Here is a 25122-nt window from a genome sequence, read left to right as displayed (position 1 = left end):
CTTCTACATTTAGCTACAGATCTAGGGCTCGAGTCTGAGTCGGACGCAGTGGCGATGTCGCATGCAGTGGAATTAACTTTTTGTCTGTGCATGCATCCCGATTTTGTACGTACAGAGTCGCAGTTCTGATTTGGATGTATGGTAGTAGAAATGGGTATCCGGGTGATAGGTTGACAGTAAACAGGTCTTCAGTGCTTAATGTTGACAGGTTTAAAAGGTCAACATGACAATGGTCGACTTAAGTTTTTTTTTATTTTATTTTTTACTTTTTCAAGCTTTAACGTCCATGTGGTCTACGACTGGAAATAGTAACCTTGCTCGAAGCGTGGCAAGCCCTTGAGATAACACGTTTCAATTAATTTGGCTTTTACATCATGTAATACAGAAAACGACACCAAAAAAAAACCTGCATCGACCATTTTCATGTTGACCTTTACAGGAGTCTACCTTTTACATGTTGACCAATTGATCCTAAAAATAATTTTGCAATCTTTATTCTGGAGAGAACTATAGAAAGAGAGTCTTAGGGGGACATTTACTAAGCAGTGATAAGAGCGGAGAAGTGAGCCAGTGGAGAAGTTGCCCCATCAACCAATCGGCAGCTCTGTATAATTTTATAGTATGCAAATTATAGATGTTACTTCAGTACTGATTGGTTGCCATGGGCACTTCTCCACTGGCTCACTTCTCTGCTCTTATCACTGCCTAGTAAATGCTCCCCTTAGTCTCTCATGTGACTGCAGTCCTTCCAATTAAGGCTGAGCCTTAATGTGACACTGAATTGTAGTCCAAATAATGTATCGTAACTACACAATTAGTTTATTGGTTGGTACTGTGTGGGTGAGAATACAGATTTAATGTTTTATTCTCTTGTGGACAGTTGATATAATATAATTGTATATTTAATATTTGATTTCTGTCCATCTAGAGAATAAGGCGCTCATAATCCAGTGATTTCCAAGGAAATAATGTGAGTGCAGTACAGTGGTATGTGTCTTATCGTCAATTGATTGGTTTTAAGCAGATTGTTTCCCTGTTGTAAAGATCTGATGCATCTGCATCAGACTCAGAATCACCCCTTTAATCTTTTCAAAATTCCCAATTACAGAAGGAAAGCTTTTCTCTGTGTGAGAACCTGTATGATGCCAAGAAGTATATAATGGGTGTATCTATACCTTTAGAAACCCCCCTGCTCCTCTCATTCATTCATTCATTCATTCATTCATTCCACCTGTCATTTTGTTGAGCAGTCATTTTTAATATGTACTTACATCCACATTAAACACACTACAAATGCTATATACATTTATTACAGCAATTATATTACACTGTGAGCAATGTACCTTGGCACTTATGGTTACGATTTAATTACCCTTGTTACTGTAAACATCTTGTGATAAGATGTCACAGCTTGTATTCTATAGATGCCTATGCAATACTAGCTTGTGACACCTTATCACAGATTGTGATATCTTACCACAGGATGTTTTTTTCATCTGAGTTATATCCGGGCAACACAACCATAGTCCAATTTGAAAATATGATGATTAATTATCTTCACTGGGATTTTTAAAAAAAATTTTTTTATACATTTATTTATTATCAGATAGAAGGTGATGTTAAGGTCAAAATAAAAAAAAATTTAGACTTCAGTTAAGGTACCCTTTAACAACAAAGACTATCCAGAAGATATTTTAGAATATAAAAGCACAATTTCTCTCAATAACATCTTAATATACTAGTTATTGAGAAACTAGATTATGAAAATGGAAAAGATATTTCATGGATAGTCACAGGGAAGTTGAATGTGATATATTGTGATGTCGTCATTACCTGATGATCTTCACTAGTTCGCTCATGTTCACATGATCAGGCACCAAAAACTTTGTTTTGTCCAACACAGGAAGTTGTTTTTCTCCCTTGTATCTCTCAATAATGACCTTAGTACAGAAAAGGAACAGGTCACTATGTTACACAGTGAAATACAACTTTCACAACAATATCAATACTGGAAGACTTAATACAGCCTGAAATGCAAATGTTGTTGCATCTCATGCGGTTCTCCAGCTCATTAATCAGGAACAGCAGAGACTGTTGCTTAAGGCCAGATATTTTTGTCAACAGAACAGATCACGTGTGTGTAAGTGTCTTCCTGCCTCACTGCAAAACTATCTGGGAACACATGCAAAATGCAACCACATCTGCTTTGTCCTGGTATATTACTAGTCATACTCATCAATTGGGACTTGCATCTTGCCCATACCTCCATATGGCATATTTTCATTTACGTCCAGCTCTATACATTATTTATTTATTAACAGTTTCTTATTTAGCGTGGCAAATTCCGCTGTGCTTTACAATTGGAAATAACAATGATATAACAAAACTGGGTAATAACAAACAGTCATAGAGGTAATAAGGCCCTGTTCGCAAGCTTACAATCTATAGGGAAATAGGCATGTATACACACGGAAAGGTGCTATCTATTGCATAGTTGTCCGCCAGATTGCAAAGGTTCTTGGTGGGCTGTATGATATGGTCATACAGCAATGATGAACCGGGGTCGAGAGGAAGGATGAGAAGACATGTGAGGATATGTGTGGACTGTGCAGAGTGGATGCAATTTGATAGGAAGGTTTATGAAAGTTATGTGGGCGGTTCTGAAATTTGATACGCTTGCCTGAAGAGATGAGTTTTCAAGGAACGCTTGAAGGTTTGTAGACTAGAGGAGAGTCTTATTGTACGTGGTAAGGCATTCCACAGAGTGGGTGCAGCCCGGTTAAAGTCCTGCAATCGTGAGTGGGAGCGAGTAATGAGTGTGGATGTGATACCCCAGTAGTATAACCCCCTGTAGTATTATACTGTATGGGACATCGCTATGTATGTATGTATGTATGTATGTATGTATGTATGTATGTATGTATGTATGTATGTATATATATATATATATATATATATATATACATACATACACACACACACACACACACACACACACACACACACACACATATATACACACACACACACACACACACTGCTCAAAAAAATAAAGGGAACACTTAAACAACACAATGTAACTCCAAGTCAATCACACTTCTGTGAAATCAAACTGTCCACTTAGGAAGCAACACCGAAAGACAATCAATTTCACATGCTGTTGTGCAAATGGAATAGATAGACAACAGGTGGAAATTATAGGCAATTAGCAAGACACCCCCAATAAAGGAGTTGTTCTGCAGGTATATGTAAATATATGTGTATATGTATATGTATATGTATATATATATATATATATATATATACACACACACACACACACACACACACACACACACACACACACACACACATACATACATACATAGCGATGTCCCATACAGACCACTTCTCAGCTCCTATGCTTTCTGGCTGTGTTATGCACACCAGTGCCTGCAGGAAAGTACTGGTGTCAGGACTGTTATGCACTCCAGTGCCTGCAGGAATGTACTGGTGTTTGAACTGTTATGCAAAACAAATGGACTTACAGACAGACTGGGGAATATGACATAACGTACACAGAAGGTGATAGGGTAACAAAATACACACAAAGTGAACAGAGAAGCCCAGAGGCTAAGGAACTGGGTATCTCCCTTGTATTAGAACTGCTCAGATGGGAAAAGCAAGATGTTGTGTTTTAATACGTAGAGAACCCGAAATGCTGTTGCAAAGGGCAACAGCAAAACCCTAAAGGGTTACCAACGGGTGTGGCAGTAAACTCCTTGGTCAGAGATGGAATGATAGACACAAGGAGAGTCTCCACAATCCTAATTCTCACTTGCAGTGCACAGGTTCAGTTTACTGCCACTAAACTGACCCCTGACACCTAGCACAGTGAGACAGGATTAGACAGGCAAGTCTTAGAATACAGCCGCAAACTTGCTAAGTTCACAGAGTAGTAACAGAACCCCAGCAAGCTAAACGACTGACTCCAGTCTTACTGCTAGGTCTGGATTGGCAGAGTGTAATACCAAATCCCCAGGCCTATTTGCAGTAAGCAACAAACAAATACAAAGCTACACAGTACTGGCTAACTTTCAGAAACTGACTAACCAACAAAGATTCAGCAGCATCTGCTTACCCTGAGAAGAGGCCTTATAAAGCAGGTGCTGTCCACGCCACACTCAGACCTCACAGACTGTGAGCACAAAAACCAGCACCGGATCCCCTGCCATGCACAGAGCCTATAACCACTGCACAGCAAAAGACCCGAACCGGAGTATCAGCTGCGCTCAGGTCACTCCGCTAGCACTTGTCTCCCGGTTGCCATGACGACGTGGCAGCACAGGGCAGGAGACCCTAACAGTACCCCCCCTCTGACGAGGGGTCAAAGAACCCCTACCACCGGGTTTATCGGGGAACTGCGAGAAGAAAGAGCGTATCAGTCTGGGGGCATGAAGATCACAACTGCGCACCCACGACCGCTCCTCCGGGCCATACCCCTTCCAGTGCACCAAAAATGACAGCCGACCCCGAACCACCTTGGAGTCAAGAATCCTTTCAACAACAAACTCCCTCTGGCCACGTATCAAAAGAGGGGAAGGTCTTCCACTGGAAGAAGGATTACTAATCGCCCGTTTTAAAAGGGAACAATGAAATGTTTTATTGATACCCAAAGAACGGGGCAGATCTAACTGAAATGCCACCGCATTGATAACCCTGGTGATCTTATAAGGGCCGATGAACCGGGGGCCTAACTTATGAGATGGCTGTCTCAACTTCAAATTCTTGGTAGACAACCAGACGAAGTCTCCTAATTTGAAGCTGCAGGGTCTTTTCCGCTTATCAAAAACCCTTTTGGTCACTAATGACACAGACACAAGGGCTTTCTTCACTTTCCGCCAAATACCTCTAAGGACCGAAACCACAGAGGAACCACCAGGCGTGGAGTCCAGGGGGTCAAAAGAATTGGCCTTAGGATGATGCCCATACACACAAAGGAAGGGAGAGATCCCTGTAGCAGAGTGAGCCGCGTTGTTATAGGCAAACTCCGCCATGGACAGATGAGCAACCCAGTCAGTCTGACACTTGGAGACATAACACCTGAGGAACTGCTCCAAGGACTGGTTCACCCTTTCAGTCTGCCCATTAGACTGCGGATGGTAGCCCGACGACAAGCTGACAGAAATCTGGAGATCGGAACAAAATGCCCTCCAGAATTTGGCCACAAACTGGGATCCGCGGTCAGAGACCACATCAAGTGGCAACCCGTGGAGACGCACAACATGCAGCATAAATAATTCAGACAGGCGTCTGGCCGATGGCAGCCCAACCAGTGGAACGAAGTGCGCCATCTTCGAAAACCTGTCAACGACAACCCAGATGGCTGTCATCCCCAAGGATTTGGGCAAGTCCACCACAAAATCCATTGAAATGTGGGTCCATGGCTTAGATGGGATAGAGAGTGGATGTAATGGGCCAACAGGAACCCCTCTAGGAGTCTTATTTCGGGCACAGATGTCACATGCCCGAACCCACTGATCCACATCCTTAGCCACCGAGGGCCACCACACCGCCCTAGATAGCAACTCCCGAGTTCTGGCAATACCCGGGTGACCTGCAGACTTCTTGGCATGGAATTCCAGAAACACTCGCTGTCTTAACCTAGGAGGCACAAACAAAAGACCTACCGGAAGGTCTGGAGGAGCCTGCTCCTGTGCTCTAAGGACTAATGATAAGAGGTCCTGGGTAATGCCCACTTTAATACATGATGGGGAAACAATGGGCAACGGCTCCTCGGTGGTCTCCTGGATTGGAGCAAAACTCTGCGAGAGCGCATCAGCCTTGATGTTTTTTGACCCAGGGCGATATGTTATCAAAAAATTAAAGCGAGCAAAAAACAAAGCCCATCGTGCCTGCCTGGCATTGAGACGCTTCGCTGACTCTAAATATGCCAGATTCTTATGGTCAGTGAGAATTGAGACCACAAACTTAGCCCCCTCAAGCCAGTGTCTCCACTCCTCGAGTGCATCCTTAATAGCCAACAATTCCCGGTTACCCACGTCATAATTCATCTCGGCAGGCGAAAATTTACGGGAAAAGTAAGCACAGGGATGAAGGCGATTATCAGACACTCCCATCTGAGAAAGCACTGCCCCAATACCCATCTCAGAGGCATCCACCTCCACCACAAAAGGACGCTCTGGATCTGGGTGTCGCAGCACCTTGGCCGAAACAAATGCCCTTTTGAGACGGGCAAAAGCCGCTTTAGCCTCACAAGACCAGTGAGCAACATCCGCCCCTTTCTTAGTGAGTGCCACCAAGGGCGCCACTATAGACGAAAATCCAGCGATAAATCGTCTATAAAAATTCGCAAAGCCCAGGAAATGCTGAAGCGCCTTCAAACTAGTGGGCTGCACCCAATCCAGGACTGCCTGTACCTTGGAACCCTCCATTTGGAAACCTTCTGGGGAGATAATATATCCTAGAAATGCGATTTGCTGAACTTCAAATTCGCACTTCTCCAGCTTCGCCCCAAGCCGGTGGTCTCTGAGTTTCTGGAGGACTAAGCGTACATGCTTCCGATGTTCCTCCAGGGAATGGGAGAAGATTAGGATGTCATCTAAGTATACAACTAAGAATCTATCCAAATATTCCCTGAGCACATCATTCATGAAATCCTGGAAGACTGCCGGGGCATTAGAGAGCCCAAAAGGCATCACCAAATATTCATAATGCCCTGAGTGGGTATTAAAGGCAGTCTTCCATTCACCCCCCTCTCTTATTCGGATTAGATTGTACGCACCGCGTAGGTCAATCTTAGAAAAAATGGTGGCAGTACGAAGCTGGTCAAACAAGACCGAAATGAGAGGCAGTGGGTATGAGTTTTTAATCGTGATACGGTTCAATTCCCTGAAGTCGATGCAGGGTCGCAACGAACCATCCTTTTTACCCACGAAGAAGAACCCCGACCCAACTGGAGACTGTGAAGGTCTGATAAATCCCTTAGCCAAATTCTCCTGAATGTACTCTGCCATAGCCTGAGTCTCAGGACGTGACAGGGAGTACAACCTGCTCTTGGGAAGCTTAGCATTTGGCAACAAATCAATGGCACAGTCATAGGGGCGATGGGGAGGTAGTACCTCTGCAACTTTTTTGGAGAACACGTCCGCAAAATCTGCATAACACCCGGGCAATCCTGGCAAACTTAGCTGCGAGAGCCTGACTGGAAGGCTCAAGCAACTCCTGAAACAATCAGTACCCCAACTAAGAATCTCCCCAGAGACCCAGTCAAATTGAGGATTGTGGGCCCTTAACCAGGGTAACCCCAACACCAATGGGGCAAAAGTACAGACAGTCACATAAAAGGACAATTTTTCAGAGTGTGTGGCTCCAATAAACAAAGAAATCTGGCTAGTGCAAGAGGTAATTTTACCTTGGGATAATGGTTCCCCGTTTAACCCACAAATCTCAATTTCCGATGCCAAGGGTACTAAGGGAACAGAGTGTTTCAGGGCGAATTGGCGTCCATAAAAACCCCGTCGGCCCCACTGTCCACAAAGGCCTCAGTCTTGACAGTTTGACCGAGGATCTTCAAGGTCACCGGAATGATAAAAGTCTTCTTGGGAAATTCTGACTTCTGGCCTGACAGGATATTTCCCATCACCCTCAGGCCCTGAAGTTTTCTGGCTTTTCTGGGCATGATACTACCACATGACCTTTATTCCCACAGTACAAACACAACCCCTGCTGTCTCCTCCGCGTCTTCTCACGCGAGGAGAGGCGGGTAGCCCCAATCTGCATAGGCTCCTCGGAAAATTCCTCAGAGTCTGAGGTTCCCTTGGGAAGGAAGGAAATCTCAGTCTCCCTTTCAAGCCTACGCTCTCTCAGCCGTCTATCCACCCGGATGGATAACTGCATGAGCTGATCCAAGCTATCAGGCAAGGGATATTGTACCAGTTGGTCCTTTATCTGGTTAGAAAGACCTCTTCGGTACTGGTGTCTCAGGGCTGGGTCATTCCACTGGGTATCATGGGCCAACCTCCGAAACTCCGTACAGTAAACCTCAACTGGCCTTCGCCCTTGCTTAAGGATCGAAATCTGAGCCTCGGCTGAGGCCGTCTTGTCAGGGTCATCATACAACATGCCCAGTGCCGTAAAAAAGGCATCAACACTTTTAAGCGACGGACAGTCAGGCTGCAACCCATATGCCCAGACCTGTGGGTCTCCTTGTAGCAAGGAAATCACTATGCCCACCCGCTGAATCTCCGACCCAGAAGACTGAGGCCTAAGCCGGAAGTATAGCTTGCAGCTCTCCTTGAAACAAAAGAACTGCGAGCGATCTCCAGAAAAACGATCCGGGAGATTTACTTTCGGCTCCTTAACCCCTGCAGGTGCTGCTGCTGCGGGAGCTCCGCCAGCAGCCTGGGAGGTGTGCATTTTAATGGACAAATCATTAAATTGTCGAGTCAGGACCTGCACCTGATCGACCACCTGTTGCAACGTATTTTGAGGGGTATGCTCCATATTCCCACAAAATTTCAACAGGAGTATTAGGCTGCTGAATATGTTATGCACACCAGTGCCTGCAGGAAAGTACTGGTGTCAGGACTGTTATGCACTCCAGTGCCTGCAGGAATGTACTGGTGTTTGAACTGTTATGCAAAACAAATGGACTTACAGACAGACTGGGGAATATGACATAACGTACACAGAAGGTGATAGGGTAACAAAATACACACAAAGTGAACAGAGAAGCCCAGAGGCTAAGGAACTGGGTATCTCCCTTGTATTAGAACTGCTCAGATGGGAAAAGCAAGATGTTGTGTTTTAATACGTAGAGAACCCGAAATGCTGTTGCTAAGGGCAACAGCAAAACCCTAAAGGGTTACCAACGGGTGTGGCAGTAAACTCCTTGGTCAGAGATGGAATGATAGACACAAGGAGAGTCTCCACAATCCTAATTCTCACTTGCAGTGCACAGGTTCAGTTTACTGCCACTAAACTGACCCCTGACACCTAGCACAGTGAGACAGGATTAGACAGGCAAGTCTTAGAATACAGCCGCAAACTTGCTAAGTTCAAAGAGTAGTAACAGAACCCCAGCAAGCTAAACGACTGACTCCAGTCTTACTGCTAGGTCTGGATTGGCAGAGTGTAATACCAAATCCCCAGGCCTATTTGCAGTAAGCAACAAACAAATACAAAGCTACACAGTACTGGCTAACTTTCAGAAACTGACTAACCAACAAAGATTCAGCAGCATCTGCTTACCCTGAGAAGAGGCCTTATAAAGCAGGTGCTGTCCACGCCCCACTCAGACCTCACAGACTGTGAGCACAAAAACCAGCACCGGATCCCCTGCCATGCACAGAGCCTATAACCACTGCACAGCAAAAGACCCGAACCGGAGTATCAGCTGCGCTCAGGTCACTCCGCTAGCACTTGTCTCCCGGTTGCCATGACGACGTGGCAGCACAGGGCAGGAGACCCTAACAGGCTGATGTTTGGTCACTTGTGAAAGCTGGCGGTGCTTTCACTCTAGTGGTAGCATGAGACGGAGTCTACAACCCACACAATGGCTCAGGTAGTGCAGCTCATCTAGGATGGCACATCAATGCGAGCTGTGGCAAGAAGGTTTGCTGTGTCTGTCAGCGTAGTGTCCAGAGCATGGATGCGCTACCAGGAGACAGGCCAGTACATCAGGAGACGTGGAGGAGGCCGCAGGAGGGCAACAACCCAGCAGCAGGACCGCTACCTCCGCCTTTGTGCAAGGAGGTGCAGGAGGAGCACTGCCAGAGCACTGCAAAATTACCTCCAGCAAGCCACAAACGTGCATGTGTCTACTCAAACGATCAGAAACAGACTCCATGAGGGTGGTATGAGGGCCCGACTTCCACAGGTGGGGGTTGTGCTTACAGCCCAACACCGTGCAGGACGTTTGGCATTTGCCAGAGAACACCAAGATTGGCAAATTCGCCACTGGCGCCCTGTGCTCTTCACAGATGAAAGCAGGTTCTCACTGAGCACATGTGACAGACATGACAGAGTTGGGAGACGCCAAGGAGAACGTTCTGCTGCCTGCAACATCCTCCAGCATGACCGGTTTGGCAGTGGGTCAGTAATGGTGGGGGGTGGGATTTCTTTGGGGGGCCGCACAGCCCTCCATGTGCTCGCCAGAGGTAGCCTGACTGCCATTAGGTACCGAGATGAGATCCTCAGACCCCTTGTGAGACCATATGCTGGTGCGGTTGGCCCTGGGTTCCTCCTAATGCAAGACAATGCTAGACCTCATGTGGCTGGAGTGCGTCAGCAGTTCCTGCAAGACGAAGGCATTGATGCTATGGACTGGCCCGCCCGTTCCCCAGACATGAATCCAATTGCGCACATCTGGGACATCATGTCTCGCTCCATTCACCAACGCCACGTTGCACCACCGACTGTCCAGGAGTTGGCGGATACTTTAGTCCAGGTCTGGGAGGAGATCCCTCAGGAGACCATCCGCCACCTCATCAGGAGCATGCCCAGGCGCTGTAGGGAGGTCATACAGGCACGTGGAGGCCACACACACACTACTGAGCCTCATTTTGACTTGTTTTAAGGACATTACATCAAAGTTGGATCAGCCTGTAGTATGTTTTTCCACTTTAATTTTGAGTGTGACTCCAAATCCAGACCTCCATGGTTTAATAAATTTGATTTCCATTAATAATTTTTGTGTGATTTTGTTGTCAGCACATTCAACTATGTAAAGAACAAAGTATTTAATAAGAATATTTAATTGTTTCAGATCTAGGATGCGTTGTTTAAGTGTTCCCTTTGTTTTTTTGAGCAGTGTGTAATAATAAGAATTTACTTACCGATAATTCTATTTCTCGTAGTCCGTAGTGGATGCTGGGGACTCCGTAAGGACCATGGGGAATAGCGGCTCCGCAGGAGACTGGGCACATCTAAAGAAAGCTTTAGGATCACCTGGTGTGCACTGGCTCCTCCCCCTATGACCCTCCTCCAAGCCTCAGTTAGGATACTGTGCCCGGACGAGCGTACACAATAAGGAAGGATTTTGAATCCCGGGTAAGACTCATACCAGCCACACCAATCACACTGTACAACTTGTGATCTGAACCCAGTTAACAGCATGATAATAGAGGAGCCTCTAGAAAAGATGGCTCACTACAACAATAACCCGAATTTTTTGGTAACAATAATTATGTACCAGTATTGCAGACAATCCGCACTTGGGATGGGCGCCCAGCATCCACTACGGACTACGAGAAATAGAATTATCGGTAAGTAAATTCTTATTTTCTCTGACGTCCTAGTGGATGCTGGGGACTCCGTAAGGACCATGGGGATTATACCAAAGCTCCCAAACGGGCGGGAGAGTGCGGATGACTCTGCAGCACCGAATGAGAGAACTCCAGGTCCTCTTTAGCCAGGGTATCAAATTTGTAGAATTTTACAAACGTATTTGCTCCTGACCAAGTAACTGCTCGGCAAAGTTGTAAAGCCGAGACCCCTCGGGCAGCTGCCCAAGATGAGCCCACCTTCCTTGTGGAGTGGGCATTTTAAGATTTTTGGCTGTGGCAGGCCTGCCACAGAATGTGCAAGCTGAATTGTACTACAAATCCAACGAGCAATCGTCTGCTTAGAAGCAGGAGCACCCAGTTTGTTGGGTGCATACAGGATAAACAGCGAGTCAGATTTTCTGACTCCAGCCGTCCTGGAAACATGTATTTTCAGGGTCCTGACCACGTCAAGCAACTTGGAATCCTCCAAGTCCTTAGTAGCTGCAGGCACCACAATAGGTTGGTTCATGTGAAATGCAGAAACCACCTTAGGTAGAAAATTTGAGGACGAGTCCTCAATTCTGCCCTTTCAGAATGAAATATTAAGTAAGGGCTTTTATATGATAAAGCCGCCAATTCTGACACACGCCTGGCTGAAACCAGGGCTAACTCGTCACTTCCATGTGAGATATTTTAAGTATACAGTGGTGAGTGGTTCAAACCAATGTGACTTTAGGAAACTCAACACAACATTGAGATCCCCAAGGTGCCACTGGAGGCACAAAAGGAGACTGTATATGCAGCACCCCTTTTACAAATGTCTGAACTTCAGGCACTGAAGCCAGTTCTTTTTGGAAGAAAATCGACAGGGCCGAAATTTGAACCTTAATGGACCCTAATTTTAGGCCCATAGACAGTCCTGTTTGCAGGAAATGGAGGAAACGACCCTCTGTAGGGGCCTTCTTGGCCTCACCCCACGCAACATATTTTCGCCAAATGCGGTGATAATGTTTTGCGGTTACGTCTTTCCTGGCCTTGACCAGGGTAGGGATCTTCAGGATCCGGCATTCAACCGCCATGCCGTCAAACGCAGCCGCGGTAAGTCTTGGAACAGACAAGGCCCTTGCTGGAGCAGGTCCTTTCTTAGAGGTATAGGCCACGGTTCGTCCGTGAGCATCTCTTGAAGTTCCGGATACCAAGTCCTTCTTGGCCAATCCGGAACCACGAGTATAGTTCTTACTCCTCTCCTTCTTATGATTCTCAGTACTTTTGGTATGAGGGGCAGAGGAGGGAACACATACACTGACTGGTACACCCACGGTGTTACCAGAGCGTCCACCGTTATTGCCTGAGGGTCCCTTGACCTGGCGCAATATCTGTCTAGTTTTTTGTTTAGACGGGACGCCATTATGTCCACCTTTTGTTTTTCCCAACGGTTTACAATCAGGTGGAAGACTTCTGGGTGAAGTCCCCACTCTCCCGGGTGAAGGTCGTGTCTGCTGAGGAAGTCTGCTTCCCAGTTGTCCACTCCCGGAATGAACACTGCTGACAGTGCTATCACATGATTTTCCGCCCAGCTAAAATCCTTGCAGCTTCTGCCATTGCCCTCCTGCTTCTCGTGCCGCCCTGTCTGTTTACGTGGGCGACTGACGTGATGTTGTCCGATTGGATCAATACCGCCTGACCCTGAAGCAGGGGTTTCGCTTGACTTAGGGCATTGTAAATGGCCCTTAGTTCCAGAATGTTTATATGAAGAGATGTCTCCAGGCTTGACCATAAGCCCTGGAAATTCCTTCCCTGTGTGACTGCTCCCCAGCCTCGCAGGCTGGCATCCGTGGCCACCAGGACCCAGTCCCGAATGCCGAATCTGCGGCCCTCTAGAAGATGAGCACTCTGCAACCACCACAGGAGGGATACCCTTGTCCCTGGTGACAGGGTTATCCGCTGAAGCATCTGAAGATGCGACCCGGACCATTTGTCCAGAAGGTTCCACTGTGCGTGGAATCTGCCGAATGGGATTGCTTCGTAGGAAGCCACCATTTTTACCCAGAACCCTTGTGCATTTATGCACTGAGACTTGGTTCGGTTTTAGGAGGTTCCTGACTAGCTCGGATAACTCCCTGGCTTTCTCCTCCGGGAGAAGCACCTTCTTTCTGGACTATGTCCAGAATCATCCCTAGGAACAGAAGATAAGTCGTCGGAATCAGCTGCGATTTTGGAATATTGAAAATCCAATCGTGCTGCCGCAACACTACCTGATATAGTGCTACACCGATCTCCAACTGTTCCCTGGATCTTACCCTTATCAGGGAATCGTCCAAGTAAAGGATAACTAAAATTCCCTTCCTTCGAAGGAATATCATCATTTCGGTCATTACTTCAGTAAAGACCCGGGGTGCCGTGGACCATCCCTACGGCAGCGTCCGAACTGATACAGTTCTGTACCATAACCTGAAATACCCTTGGTGAGAAGGGTAAATTTTGACATGAAGGTAAGCATCCTTGATGTCCCGAGACATCATGTAGTCCCCTTCTTCCAGGTTTGCAATCACTGCTCTGAGTGACTCAATTTTGAATTTGAACCTCTGTATGCAAGTGTTCAAAGATTTTAGATTTTAAAATCGGTCTCACCGAGCCGTCTGGCTTCGGTACCACAATAGTGTGGAATAATACCCCGTTCCCTGTTGCAGGAGGGGTACCTTGATTATCACCTGCTGGGAATACAGCTTGTGAATGGCTTCCAAAACTGCCTCCCTGTCAGTGGGAGACGTCGGTAAAACAGACTTTTGGAAACGGCGAGGGGAATACGTCTCGAATTCCAATTTGTACCCCTGAAATATTATCTGAAGGATCCAGGGGTCTACTTGCGAGTGAGCCCACTGCGCACTGAAATTCATTGAGAACGGGACCCCACCGTGCCTGAACTTGTAAAGCCCTAGCGTCATACTGAGGGCTTGGCAGAGGCGGAAAAGGGTTTCTGTTCCTTGGAACTGGCTGATCTCTGCAGCCATTTTCCTCTCCCTCTGTCACGAGCAGAAAAGAGGAACCCTTTTGTCCGCTTGCCAACCAGGACTGCGCCTGATAATACGGCGCCTTATTTTGAGAGGCGACCTGGGGTACATCCCCTCTTTTAAGGCAATACTTCCAAATGCCGTTTGGAATCCGCATCACCTGACCACTTTACTGGAATAATTGGACAACGCACTTATACTTGATGCCAGTCGGCAAATATTCCGCTGTGCATCATGCATATATAGAAATGCATCTTTTAATTGCTCTATAGGCAATAATATACTGTCCTTATCTAGGATATCCTATTTCCAGTCAGGGAATCCGACCACGCCAACCCAGCACTGCACATCCAGGCTGAGGCGATTGCTGGTCGCAGTATAACACCAGTATGTGTGTAAATACATTTTAGGATACGCTCCTGCTTTCTATCAGCAGGATCCTTAAGGGCGGCCATCTCAGGAGAGGGTAGAGCCCTTGTTTTTACAAGCGTGTGAGCGCTTTATCCACCCTAGGGGGTGTTTCCCAACGCACCCTAACCTCTGGCGGGAAAAGGTATACTGCCAATAACTTTTTAGAAATTATCAATTGTTATCGGGGGGAAACCCACGCATCATCACACACCTCATTTTATTTCTCAGATTCAGGAAAACTACAGGAAGTTTTTCCTCACCAAACATAATACCCCTTTTTTTGGTGGTATTCATATTATCAGAAAAGTGTAAACTTTTTCCATTGCCTCAATCATGCAATGTGTGGCCCTATTGGAAATCACGGTTGTCTCTTCACCGTCGACACAGGAGTCAGTACCCTTGTCGGCGTCTGTATCTGAGGTAACGGGCGCTTTTTAGGGCCCCTGTATGAGACGTCTGGACATGCACAAGCTGAGTAGCCGGCTGTCTCATGTCAACCACTGTCTTTTATACAAAGCTGACACTGTCACGCAATTTCAACAGTACATCCACTCAGGTGTCGACCCCCTAGGGGGTGACAACACTATTTCAGACACTCTACTCCGTCTCCTCATCATTTTTTCTCCTCATACATGTCGACACCAACGTACCGACACACAGCACACACACAGGGAATGCTCTGATAGAGGACAGGACCCCACTAGCCCTTTGGGGAGACAGAGGGAGAGTTTGCCAGCACACACCAGAGCGCTATATATATATACAGGGATAACCTTATATAAGTGTTTTTCCCTTTATAGCTGCTGTATTGTTATATACTGCGCCTAATTTGTGCCCCCCTCTCTTTTTTTAACCCCTTTCTGTAGTGTAGTGACTGCAGGGGAGAGCCAGGGAGCTTCCCTCCAACTGAGCTGTGAGGGAAAATGGCGCCAGTGTGCTGAGGAGATAGGCTCCGCCCCTTTCTCGGCGTCCTTATCATCCTTTTTCTGTATGTTTTGGCAGGGGTTAAATGCATCCATATAGCCCAGGAGTTATATGTGATGCATTTATTTTAGCCATATAAGGTTTTTTATCGATTTATTGCGTCTCAGGGCGCTGCCCCCCCCAGCGCCCTGCACCCTCAGTGACCGGAGTGTGAAGTGTGCTGAGAGCAATGGCGCACAGCTGCGGTGCTGTGCGCTACCTTATCTGAAGACAGGATCGTCTTCTGCCGCCGATTTTTCCGGACCTCTTCGCTCTTCTGGCTCTGTAAGGGGGACGGCGGCGCGGCTCCGGTGACCCATCCAGGCTGAACCTGTGATCGTCCCTCTGGAGCTAATGTCCAGTAGCCTAAGAAGCCCAATCCACTCTGCACGCAGGTGAGTTCGCTTCTTCTCCCCTTAGTCCCTCGATGCAGTGAGCCTGTTGCCAGCAGGTCTCACTGAAAATATAAACCTAAACTAAAACTTTCACAAAGAGCTCAGGAGAGCCCCTAGTGTGCACCCTTCTCGTCGGGCACAGAAATCTAACTGAGGCTTGGAGGAGGGTCATAGGGGGAGGAGCCAGTGCACACCAGGTGATCCTAAAGCTTTCTTTAGATGTGCCCAGTCTCCTGCGGAGCCGCTATTCCCCATGGTCCTTACGGAGTCCCCAGCATCCACTAGGACGTCAGAGAAATATATATATATATATATATCTGTATATATCTATATATATCTATATCTATATATACATACACACAGAGTTCATAGAGATACACAGGTATCCTTGACAGACGGGAGGTTGAGGGGCGGAATACAGGTGCATGCACACGGTGATATTTTGGGTATCTTCGGTTTTGACTATGTCATATGGACTATGTGATATGGTCTATGGGGTGGTCTTCAGTATGCCGACTGACGGGATCCTGGCGCACAGTATACCGGCGCCGGGATCCCGACAGCCGGCATACCGACACTTATTCTCCCTCGTGGGGGTCCACGACCCCCCTGGAGGGAGAATAAAATAGTGTGGCGCGCGTAGCGTGCCACCGTGCCCGTAGCGTGGCGAGCGTAGCGAGCCCGCAAGGGGCTCATTTGCGCTCGCCACACTGTCGGTAAGCCGGCGGTCGGGCTCCCGGCGCCGGTATGCTGGCCGCCGGGAGCCCGACCGCCGGTATATCGTAGTGAACCCAGTCTATGTGTGCTTGCGATATTGGCTATGTGAGATTTTGACTAAGTGCCAATTTTGACTATACTTTAGTACTAAATAGTCAAAATTGACTTGCCTGCAGTCTATCTAGCTTGCAGTCTATCTAGCAGTCTACCAGTCTATCTGACCCCGCGGGACCGCGCATCGGGATCGCTTCGGTATTGCAAGGTGGCTAACACCTTGCGACTTGCACTAACTTTTCTTGCGATTTTAACTATACAGTCAAAATCGCAAGGTAATATCGCACCATGTGTACACACCTTAACACAGAACAGAGCAGTGTGTGGGATATGTCTCTGAGGAGAGGGGTGGAATGATCTAGCCTGAGGGTGATTTGTCATGCCAGGAGAGTCTCCTGAGGTAGCAGTCAAGCAGAGGGGTGCTACTCACCAGTGCTGTGAGGGAGCTGATGCTGGGACTCAGCTACAGAGAGTTTGGCAGGGAGCTGCGCCAGTGAGAGAGCACAGAGCTGCCTATCACTGTTAATTGACAGCTAAGCTGTAAGAGGAAGGAGGGACCACTCTCCCTGTGTTTGTGGTCATCCGGGACCAGGTCTGTAAATATTCATTGCACCACAGCTTAACATTGAATTAAAAAGACAGGCACACTATATAGGAGCCCTGGAGCAGAAATGTTTCTGTTATTAAAGAAGAGACTGGTAATGCCCTCAGTCAGTGTGTGAACAAGCAGGTTTGGTCAAGAAAAGATAGATACTGTATCTCTTTATCAAAAGTAATAGTCCACTCAGGAAACATAGTGTATAAATAGGCTGCCAGTGCAGTCCCTCTGAGATAATTGCACGGTTGTGCCAAGGAAAAGCTCCCAATACCTGTCTGTCAGTACATATAGGTGCAAGCTGACTAATAGTGTCAGGGACTGATCAATTCAGAGAGCTGTGCATATCCTGAAGTAGCTACTAATTCATCTGTTATCAGGAGGAACTCCATACTAGTTTATTTACAGACTCTTCAGTTATAAAGTACGAGGAATTTCCAGTTCCACACTCACCCACAGAGTCGCTGAGATTAATTTATCCAACGTTCTATTAGTTATCTATATACAGTTGTAGATTAAAGTTCTGCAGTCAGGGTCTGCCCTTACGTGGACGTAAGACAAGACTAGGTGATCACCGATCAGGCTTATGCTAACATCAGGGGGAAAGTCGGAGTATCTATTACTGTACAGCAGGGGTGGGGAACCTTTTTTCTACCAAGGGCCATTTGGATATTTATAAAATCCTTTGGGGGCCATACAAAAATGATCAACTTAAAAATTAGCCCGCCCCCAGTCAGTAGTTATGCCCCCCAGTCACTTGTATTGCCCCCAGTCACTTGTTATGCCAGATTAGATTTGCCCCCAGTCAGTTGTTATGCCCCATTAGATATGCCCACTGTTAGTTGTTTTGGTCCATTAGATATGCCCCGTCAGTTGTTATGCCCCATTAGATATGCCCCCTGTAGTTATGCCCCATTAAATATGCCCCATAATAGTGCCACTTACACACACACACACATTAAAAGAAAGAAAAAAAACCCACAATGCTCACCAGCCCTGCTCCTGCTTCCAGACCGCTGCCCTCCCTCTCCTCGGAACTATGGGAGATGTCATGATGTCTCTCCCATAGCGCCGCACAGCCACACATGTACACTGCCTGAGCCAGAAGCTGGAGCTCAGGAGTGAGCTCCTGCCTTCAGCTGCTGCTGAGGAGCCAGGCGCCCGCTGGTGGTAAAATCTCAGCGGGTGCTCGGCATCTCCTCTCGTTTAGGTGAGCCTGGCCGGGCCGGATCAAGTGGCTTTGAGGGCCTCATACGGCCCTCTGGCCTGAGGTTCCCCACCCCTGCTGTACAGGGACAACAGCTCTACTCTTAAGGGGGTTACTGACGGGTGAGAGATGTGTGCTGAGCGATCTTAACACAGACCGCTCAGCACACATCTCTCCGCCCACTCAGCACAGCGCGATGTGCTGAGCGAGGGGACGGACGGACAGGGGGCCGGTCACTTCACACAACGGTGAAGTGAGCGACCCAATAGATTGAGCCTGCATGCAGGCTCAATCTAGCACCGGCGATAGCTATCGCTGGGGGGCATACACACGGCAGATCCCTGCTTAAAATCTAAGCAATCTAGTCAGATTGCTTAGATTTTAAACATGGATCTCTCCGTGTGTACCCCCCTTTACATATACTTAAGAGGAGGATTACGTAAACTCTACTTAATGTGCACCAACGGGTTCAGTATGATTAACCGACGGACACAATACCGTCGGTCATAATCCTGACAGCCATTGACCTACAGTCAAAATACCGACATTCATTATGCCGACATGTTCAAAATGACGACATGGGGGGTATTCAATTGATGTCTGATCCTTTCCGATGGAAAGGATCCGACATTTCAGTATTCAATTAGCGGCCAAATCGCCGGTCACGACAATGTCAATCCGACTTTTTTTTAAAGTCGGATTGACATTGTCTGAAACGGGGCTAAAACCTGTTGTATTAGGCCGCAAATCCGACAAAACATGTGGATCCGAGGCTAATCCGCCGATCCACGTCTTTTCCGACAAGTCGAAATTGCCGACCTGTCGGAAAAACGGCTGCCCAATTGAATAGGTCGGAACACTATCCAACCTAAAAAAGTCAAAAACTGCCGTCTTTCTATCAAGACAGCTGTTCCGGCTTGAATTGAATACCCCCCTTAGTCAGAATACCGACATTTCAAATGCTGACATGTCAATATACCGACAAATTTTAATTCTCTGTCTGTGAAAAACGTTATGCCTTCACCTCTCTGCCTGAAGAAGGGAACCAGTACCATCCAATAAATATCAACACCTGTCATGGTAAGCTCCACTGGGGCAGGGACTGATGTGAATGGGCAAATATTCTCTGTAAAGCGCTGCAGAATATGTGTGCGCTATATAAATAACTGATAATAAAAATAATAATAATAAATATTACACACAGTCCATTACACCCCAGTTCTGCATCTTTGGTTGTAAATGTAGATGTGATCAAAATGAGCATGACTCATCAGCTGTACTTGTGTGCGTCCATTCCCGAGCATGATCAGTGAGACTTTATGCAACTCCCAATTGACTTATATAAATGCACCTGAAGGTCCTGCTACTAAATAGTTTAACAGTCATCCAGTTACTTGGTACTCTGCATTCTACTGCATACATCAAACATTTTTTATAACAGAAAAGCATGAAAGTATGCTAAAACGGTTTAAAATATCTAATGCTGGGTACACACTTGTAGATATATCTGCAGATCAATTGATCTGCAGATATATATATACAGACAGACCTGGCAGTGTGTTGTACATACACACTGCCCGATCCATTGGAACTGATGTCACGAAATGGGCGGGCATTTACATGCGCCCGCCAAGTTGTGCTGTCAATCATCGACGGCATCTGCAGCAAGTGTATGGCCGCCCGCACACACAGCACGATGCGCGACTATATCGTTAGATATATTGGCCGTCATCTGTGCTGCAGGGCCGACGTGATACGTCTATGAACGACGACATTCACAGACATATCGCTTGTACACACTGGCCGACGGACCTGCGATATAAATAAATAGGACGGCTGATATATCGACCAGTGTGTACGCACCTTAAGGCAAGTCATTTAGTTACACGGAAAAAGAGATGGTTTGGCATACACAACGTGTCCTTAATTAACACTCAAGGTTTTGTTCTTGTGAGTAATAATGTATGGTACTCACCGGGATTTTACTGGGATGTTGCTCACGGATTTGACGAACCTCAGCACATCTTTCAGCTGAAAAAAAAGGGGACAGCAAGATTGGATGATATACGGGAGGATGACCAAGAAAGAGCATAGATTCAAGAGAAAAATCAATAGTCTGAGGACACAGGTGCAATTTGTCCTCCTAGGCCAGGTGTTCCCAACCAGGATCCTCAAGGCACACGAACAGTCCAGGTTTTAAGGATAGCCATACTTAAGCATAGGTGACTTACTTAGTACCTAAGTTATTTTAATGAAACCATCTATGCTGAAGCCTGGATAGCACTAAGACTTGTACTGTTAGTGTGCCTGAGGACCGAGGTTAGGAAACACTGTCCTAGGCTCTCTTTTCTTTCTCTCCATAATCACCTTCTGATTGTAGGTTCCTGCTGCCTCCACTGCTGGCAGTAACCTAAATTAGGGGGACATGTACTAAGATGTGATAAAAGTGGAGAAGTGAGCCAGTGGAGAAGTTGCCCATGACAACCAATCAGCTGCTCTGTATACTTTTATACTATGCAAATTAAAATGCTACGTCAATGCTGATTGGTTGCCATGGGCAACTTTTCCACTGGCTCACTTCTCCACTTTTATCACTGCTTAGTACATGTCCCCCTTAAGGTGGGTACACACTAGAAGATATATCTGCCGATTAATTGATCGGCAGATATATCTATGGACGGATCGGGCAGTGTGCTATGCATACACACTGCCCGATCCGTCGGGGACTGACGTCATGAACTGGGCGGGTGTGTACACACGCCCGCCCAGTTCAGCTGTCCATAAACGCCGGCCGCCGCAGCATGTGTACGGGCGGTCGGCCGACCGCCCGTACACACACAGCGACGCGCCAATATATCGGTAGATATATTGACCGTTGGCTGTGCTGCGGGGCCGACGCGATACGTCTGTAAACGACGGAGTTCACAGACGTATCGGCCGTACACACTGGCCGACAGACCAGCAATATATCGGCTGTTCAAGAGAACGGCCGATATATCGGCCAGTGTGTACCCACCTTTAGTCTCTCTGTGAATGTTTAGTAATAAACTACTGCGACTCTTCTAGTTTCACTTCTGGAAATGCCTTATCGGACCACTAGTTCGAAGGCTTCTGAAAAAGCTGCAAGCTAGTCTGGATAGAGATTTAAAAGGTAATTATTACCTTTAAAGGAGACGGTAAGCATTTCAGCAAGGAAAATGTGAATAATATTCCTGTGACACATTTTCCCATACCAGTCAGTATCCTGTCTGGTATGTCAGAATCCCTGGCAGTCAGTATCCTGTCTGGTATGTCAGAATCCCTGGCAGTCAGTATCCTGTCAGTCAGGATGCCAATGAATCAGTGGCGTGCGGTGAGGTCAGTGACTGGTGAGGCACTGCAGCCATAATGTCCGCCGAATCCTACTGATCACCCCTACTGCCGCCGAGCCAATGCCCGCCACTGCCCCATAGCCCACAAATACGAATCAATAAGCCTTCTGCGCCGTCATAAGTAACAGTCTTACTCGATGCTGGCATTTGAACCCCGTGCCTGGGCTGGACTCTGGCTGGCTGGCAGTGGGGGAGGTAGGTTGCGGTGCAGCTCCAGCCTCCCCATTGGTTACCACACGGATTTGCTGTTAGAGCCGCGGCGGGTCCCAGTGCCTGCCGGCTCTTCTTTCAAATCTGACTGACGGACATAGCAGTAGTGCTGCTGTTCTCCTTTTGAAGAAAAAAAAGAACTCAAACGACAGGGGGGGGGGGCACGGGCCCGAGTGCCCCCACCCCCTCTGGATCCGCCTATGCTAGGCTTGATGTGCAGCATGGTTCATAGGCGCAACAGTATATTACGTTACAAATCAGACAGTTACACAACGTAAGAAATAAGGCTGCTGGTGAGACCTTACAATCAAAATAGCTGTACAACAGGGGATGACACTGTGGGAGCGTAGGGGAGTTTGTTAGGAAAAGGGTCTGGCTGGCTTTTATGTCAATATGAGGTTTTTATGGGTGTGTTTGAAGCTGTGGAGACAAGTGCATATCCTGAGTGGGTTTTGGAAAGAGTGCCATAGGTGGAAAACAGTGCTTGGAGTGGGAGTAAGAAGTAGCAATCAGTTGAGGGTGGAAATCTTTGCAGAACACAGTGCATGGGAAGGATGCTGGAGATGAAAGGGAGACTCATGACATACTGTATAGCTTTATAGATGTGGAACAGACAGGGGATAGGGAGCCTGTGCAACAACTGGCAGAGTGAGAGCTGATGTGAAACAAGAGGAAATTAAGTTAACACAAAGCAGCAGCATAGAGGATGGATAGAAGTATGGAGAGGAGGCTGCAATAGTCCATGTGAGATGGCTGAATCTTAGCTGTATAATAGCGGAGAAAGAGTGGAAGCAGCATAATGAGGAGAGAGAGATCACCTTATCACCGCCGCGGCCACTGATTTCCCCGCTCTCCATACAGCTTAGTCAGCGCTGCGCCCCCGCCTCTGACGGAACCGGCCACGTGATGTGCCTGTCTCCTCTAGCCGCAAAGTGTCCTCCCCTAATCAGGCACTGCCCAATCGCCGCTTCAAAGTGGCACTGCAAGTAGGTGCCGCTTATAGGGATTTTTCCAATGCCTTTCTCCTGCCTAATTCCTGGCCCCACCCCCCGCTTCCAGCCCTAACACACAGACAGCGGGAGGCACTGACAGCGCTGCCTCAAACACAGTTACAGGACCGCTTCTAAACAGGTACAAATTACTAAAATAATACAAAGGCTAAAGCAGATACTTATGACACATAATGTGTCATAAGTATCGTCTTTGTATTATTTTCATCATTAATGTCAGGGGAGGCACTGCCTCCCCTGACTGCACGTCCCTGCAATGAATACCAGTAAGTATTTAAACCCTATACCCCCCAGACCCCACAACTCTTCCCCAGCAGCCTAACCCTAATCCCCCGTATTTACCGGCAGGATCTACCGGGATTCTAACCGTTGAGATCCCGCTGTTGGTGTTCTGACTGTAGGGATCCTGACCGCATCCAATGTAGCAGAACTCAAAATACTTCCACAATTGTTGGTTAGATCACAGGCTCTCTTTCTTATTTTTTTTACAGTGTTTATTCAAACTAACTGGTGTAAGGTGCAGAAAAAAAACTGCAATCTGAGGGTGTGCAAGTTTGATTTAGATGGAATTTGAGGAAAATCCCTGATTGTGAGCATAAAAAAATAAAATAATAAGATTTTACTCACCGGTAAATCTATTTCTCGTAGTCCGTAGTAGATGCTGGGTACTCCGTAAGGACCATGGGGAATAGACGGGCTCCGCAGGAGACTGGGCACTCTAAAGAAAGATTTAGGTCTACCTGGTGTGCACTGGCTCCTCCCCCTATGACCCTCCTCCAAGCCTCAGTTAGGACACTGTGCCCGGAAGAGCTGACACAATAAGGAAGGATTTTGAATCCCGGGTAAGACTCATACCAGCCACACCAATCACACCATATAACTCGTGATAGGAACCCCGGTTAACAGTATGATAACAATGGAGCCTCTGAACAGATGGCTCGCAATAACAACCCGATTTTTGTAACAATAACTATTTACAAGTATTGCAGACAATCCGCACTTGGGATGGGCGCCCAGCATCCACTACGGACTACGAGAAAATAAGAATTTACTTACCGATAATTCTATTTCTCATAGTCCGTAGTGGATGCTGGGAACTCCGTAAGGACCATGGGGAATAGCGGCTCCGCAGGAGACTGGGCACAAAAAGTAAAAGCTTTAGACTAGCTGGTGTGCACTGGCTCCTCCCCCTATGACCCTCCTCCAAGCCTCAGTTAAGATACTGTGCCCGGACGAGCGTACATAATAAGGAAGGATCTTGAATCCCGGGTAAGACTCATACCAGCCACACCAATCACACCGTACAACTCGTGATCTGAACCCAGTTAACAGTATGATAACCGTAGGAGCCTCTGAAAAGATGGCTTCCAACAATAAACAACCCGATTTGTTTGTAACAATAACTATATACAAGTATTGCAGACAATCCGCACTTGGGATGGGCGCCCAGCATCCACTACGGACTATGAGAAATAGAATTATCGGTAAGTAAATTCTTATTTTCTCTGACGTCCTAGTGGATGCTGGGAACTCCGTAAGGACCATGGGGATTATACCAAAGCTCCCAAACGGGCGGGAGAGTGCGGATGACTCTGCAGCACCGAATGAGAGAACTCCAGGTCCTCCTCAGCCAGGGTATCAAATTTGTAGAATTTAGCAAACGTGTTTGCCCCTGACCAAGTAGCTGCTCGGCAAAGTTGTAAAGCCGAGACCCCTCGGGCAGCCGCCCAAGATGAGCCCACCTTCCTTGTGGAATGAGCTTTTACAGATTTTGGCTGTGGCAGGCCTGCCACAGAATGTGCAAGTTGAATTGTACTACAAATCCAACGAGCAATCGTCTGCTTAGAAGCAGGAGCACCCAGCTTGTTGGGTGCATACAGTATAAACAGCGAGTCAGATTTTCTGACTCCA

The 25122-nt window shown here is 47.1% G+C and overlaps 1 protein-coding gene across 1 annotated transcript in view; it reads right to left on the bottom strand.

Moving 5' to 3' along the window:
• Nucleotides 1-25122, bottom strand: part of MAP1LC3A (microtubule associated protein 1 light chain 3 alpha) — a 52203-nt gene that overhangs the window by 12777 nt on the left and 14304 nt on the right. The window contains exons 2-3 of the mRNA XM_063960234.1: nucleotides 20596-20651; nucleotides 1834-1940 (exon numbers count right to left, since the gene is read on the bottom strand). Of these exons, the coding sequence (XP_063816304.1) occupies nucleotides 1834-1940; nucleotides 20596-20651 (163 nt within the window). The remainder of the gene's footprint in view (nucleotides 1-1833; nucleotides 1941-20595; nucleotides 20652-25122) is intronic.

Source organism: Pseudophryne corroboree, chromosome 3 (genome assembly GCF_028390025.1).
Source record: "Pseudophryne corroboree isolate aPseCor3 chromosome 3, aPseCor3.hap2, whole genome shotgun sequence".
NCBI lineage: Eukaryota > Metazoa > Chordata > Amphibia > Anura > Myobatrachidae > Pseudophryne > Pseudophryne corroboree.
Note: the sequence above shows the minus strand (reverse complement) of the source record. Positions and strands in the feature narration are given on the sequence as shown.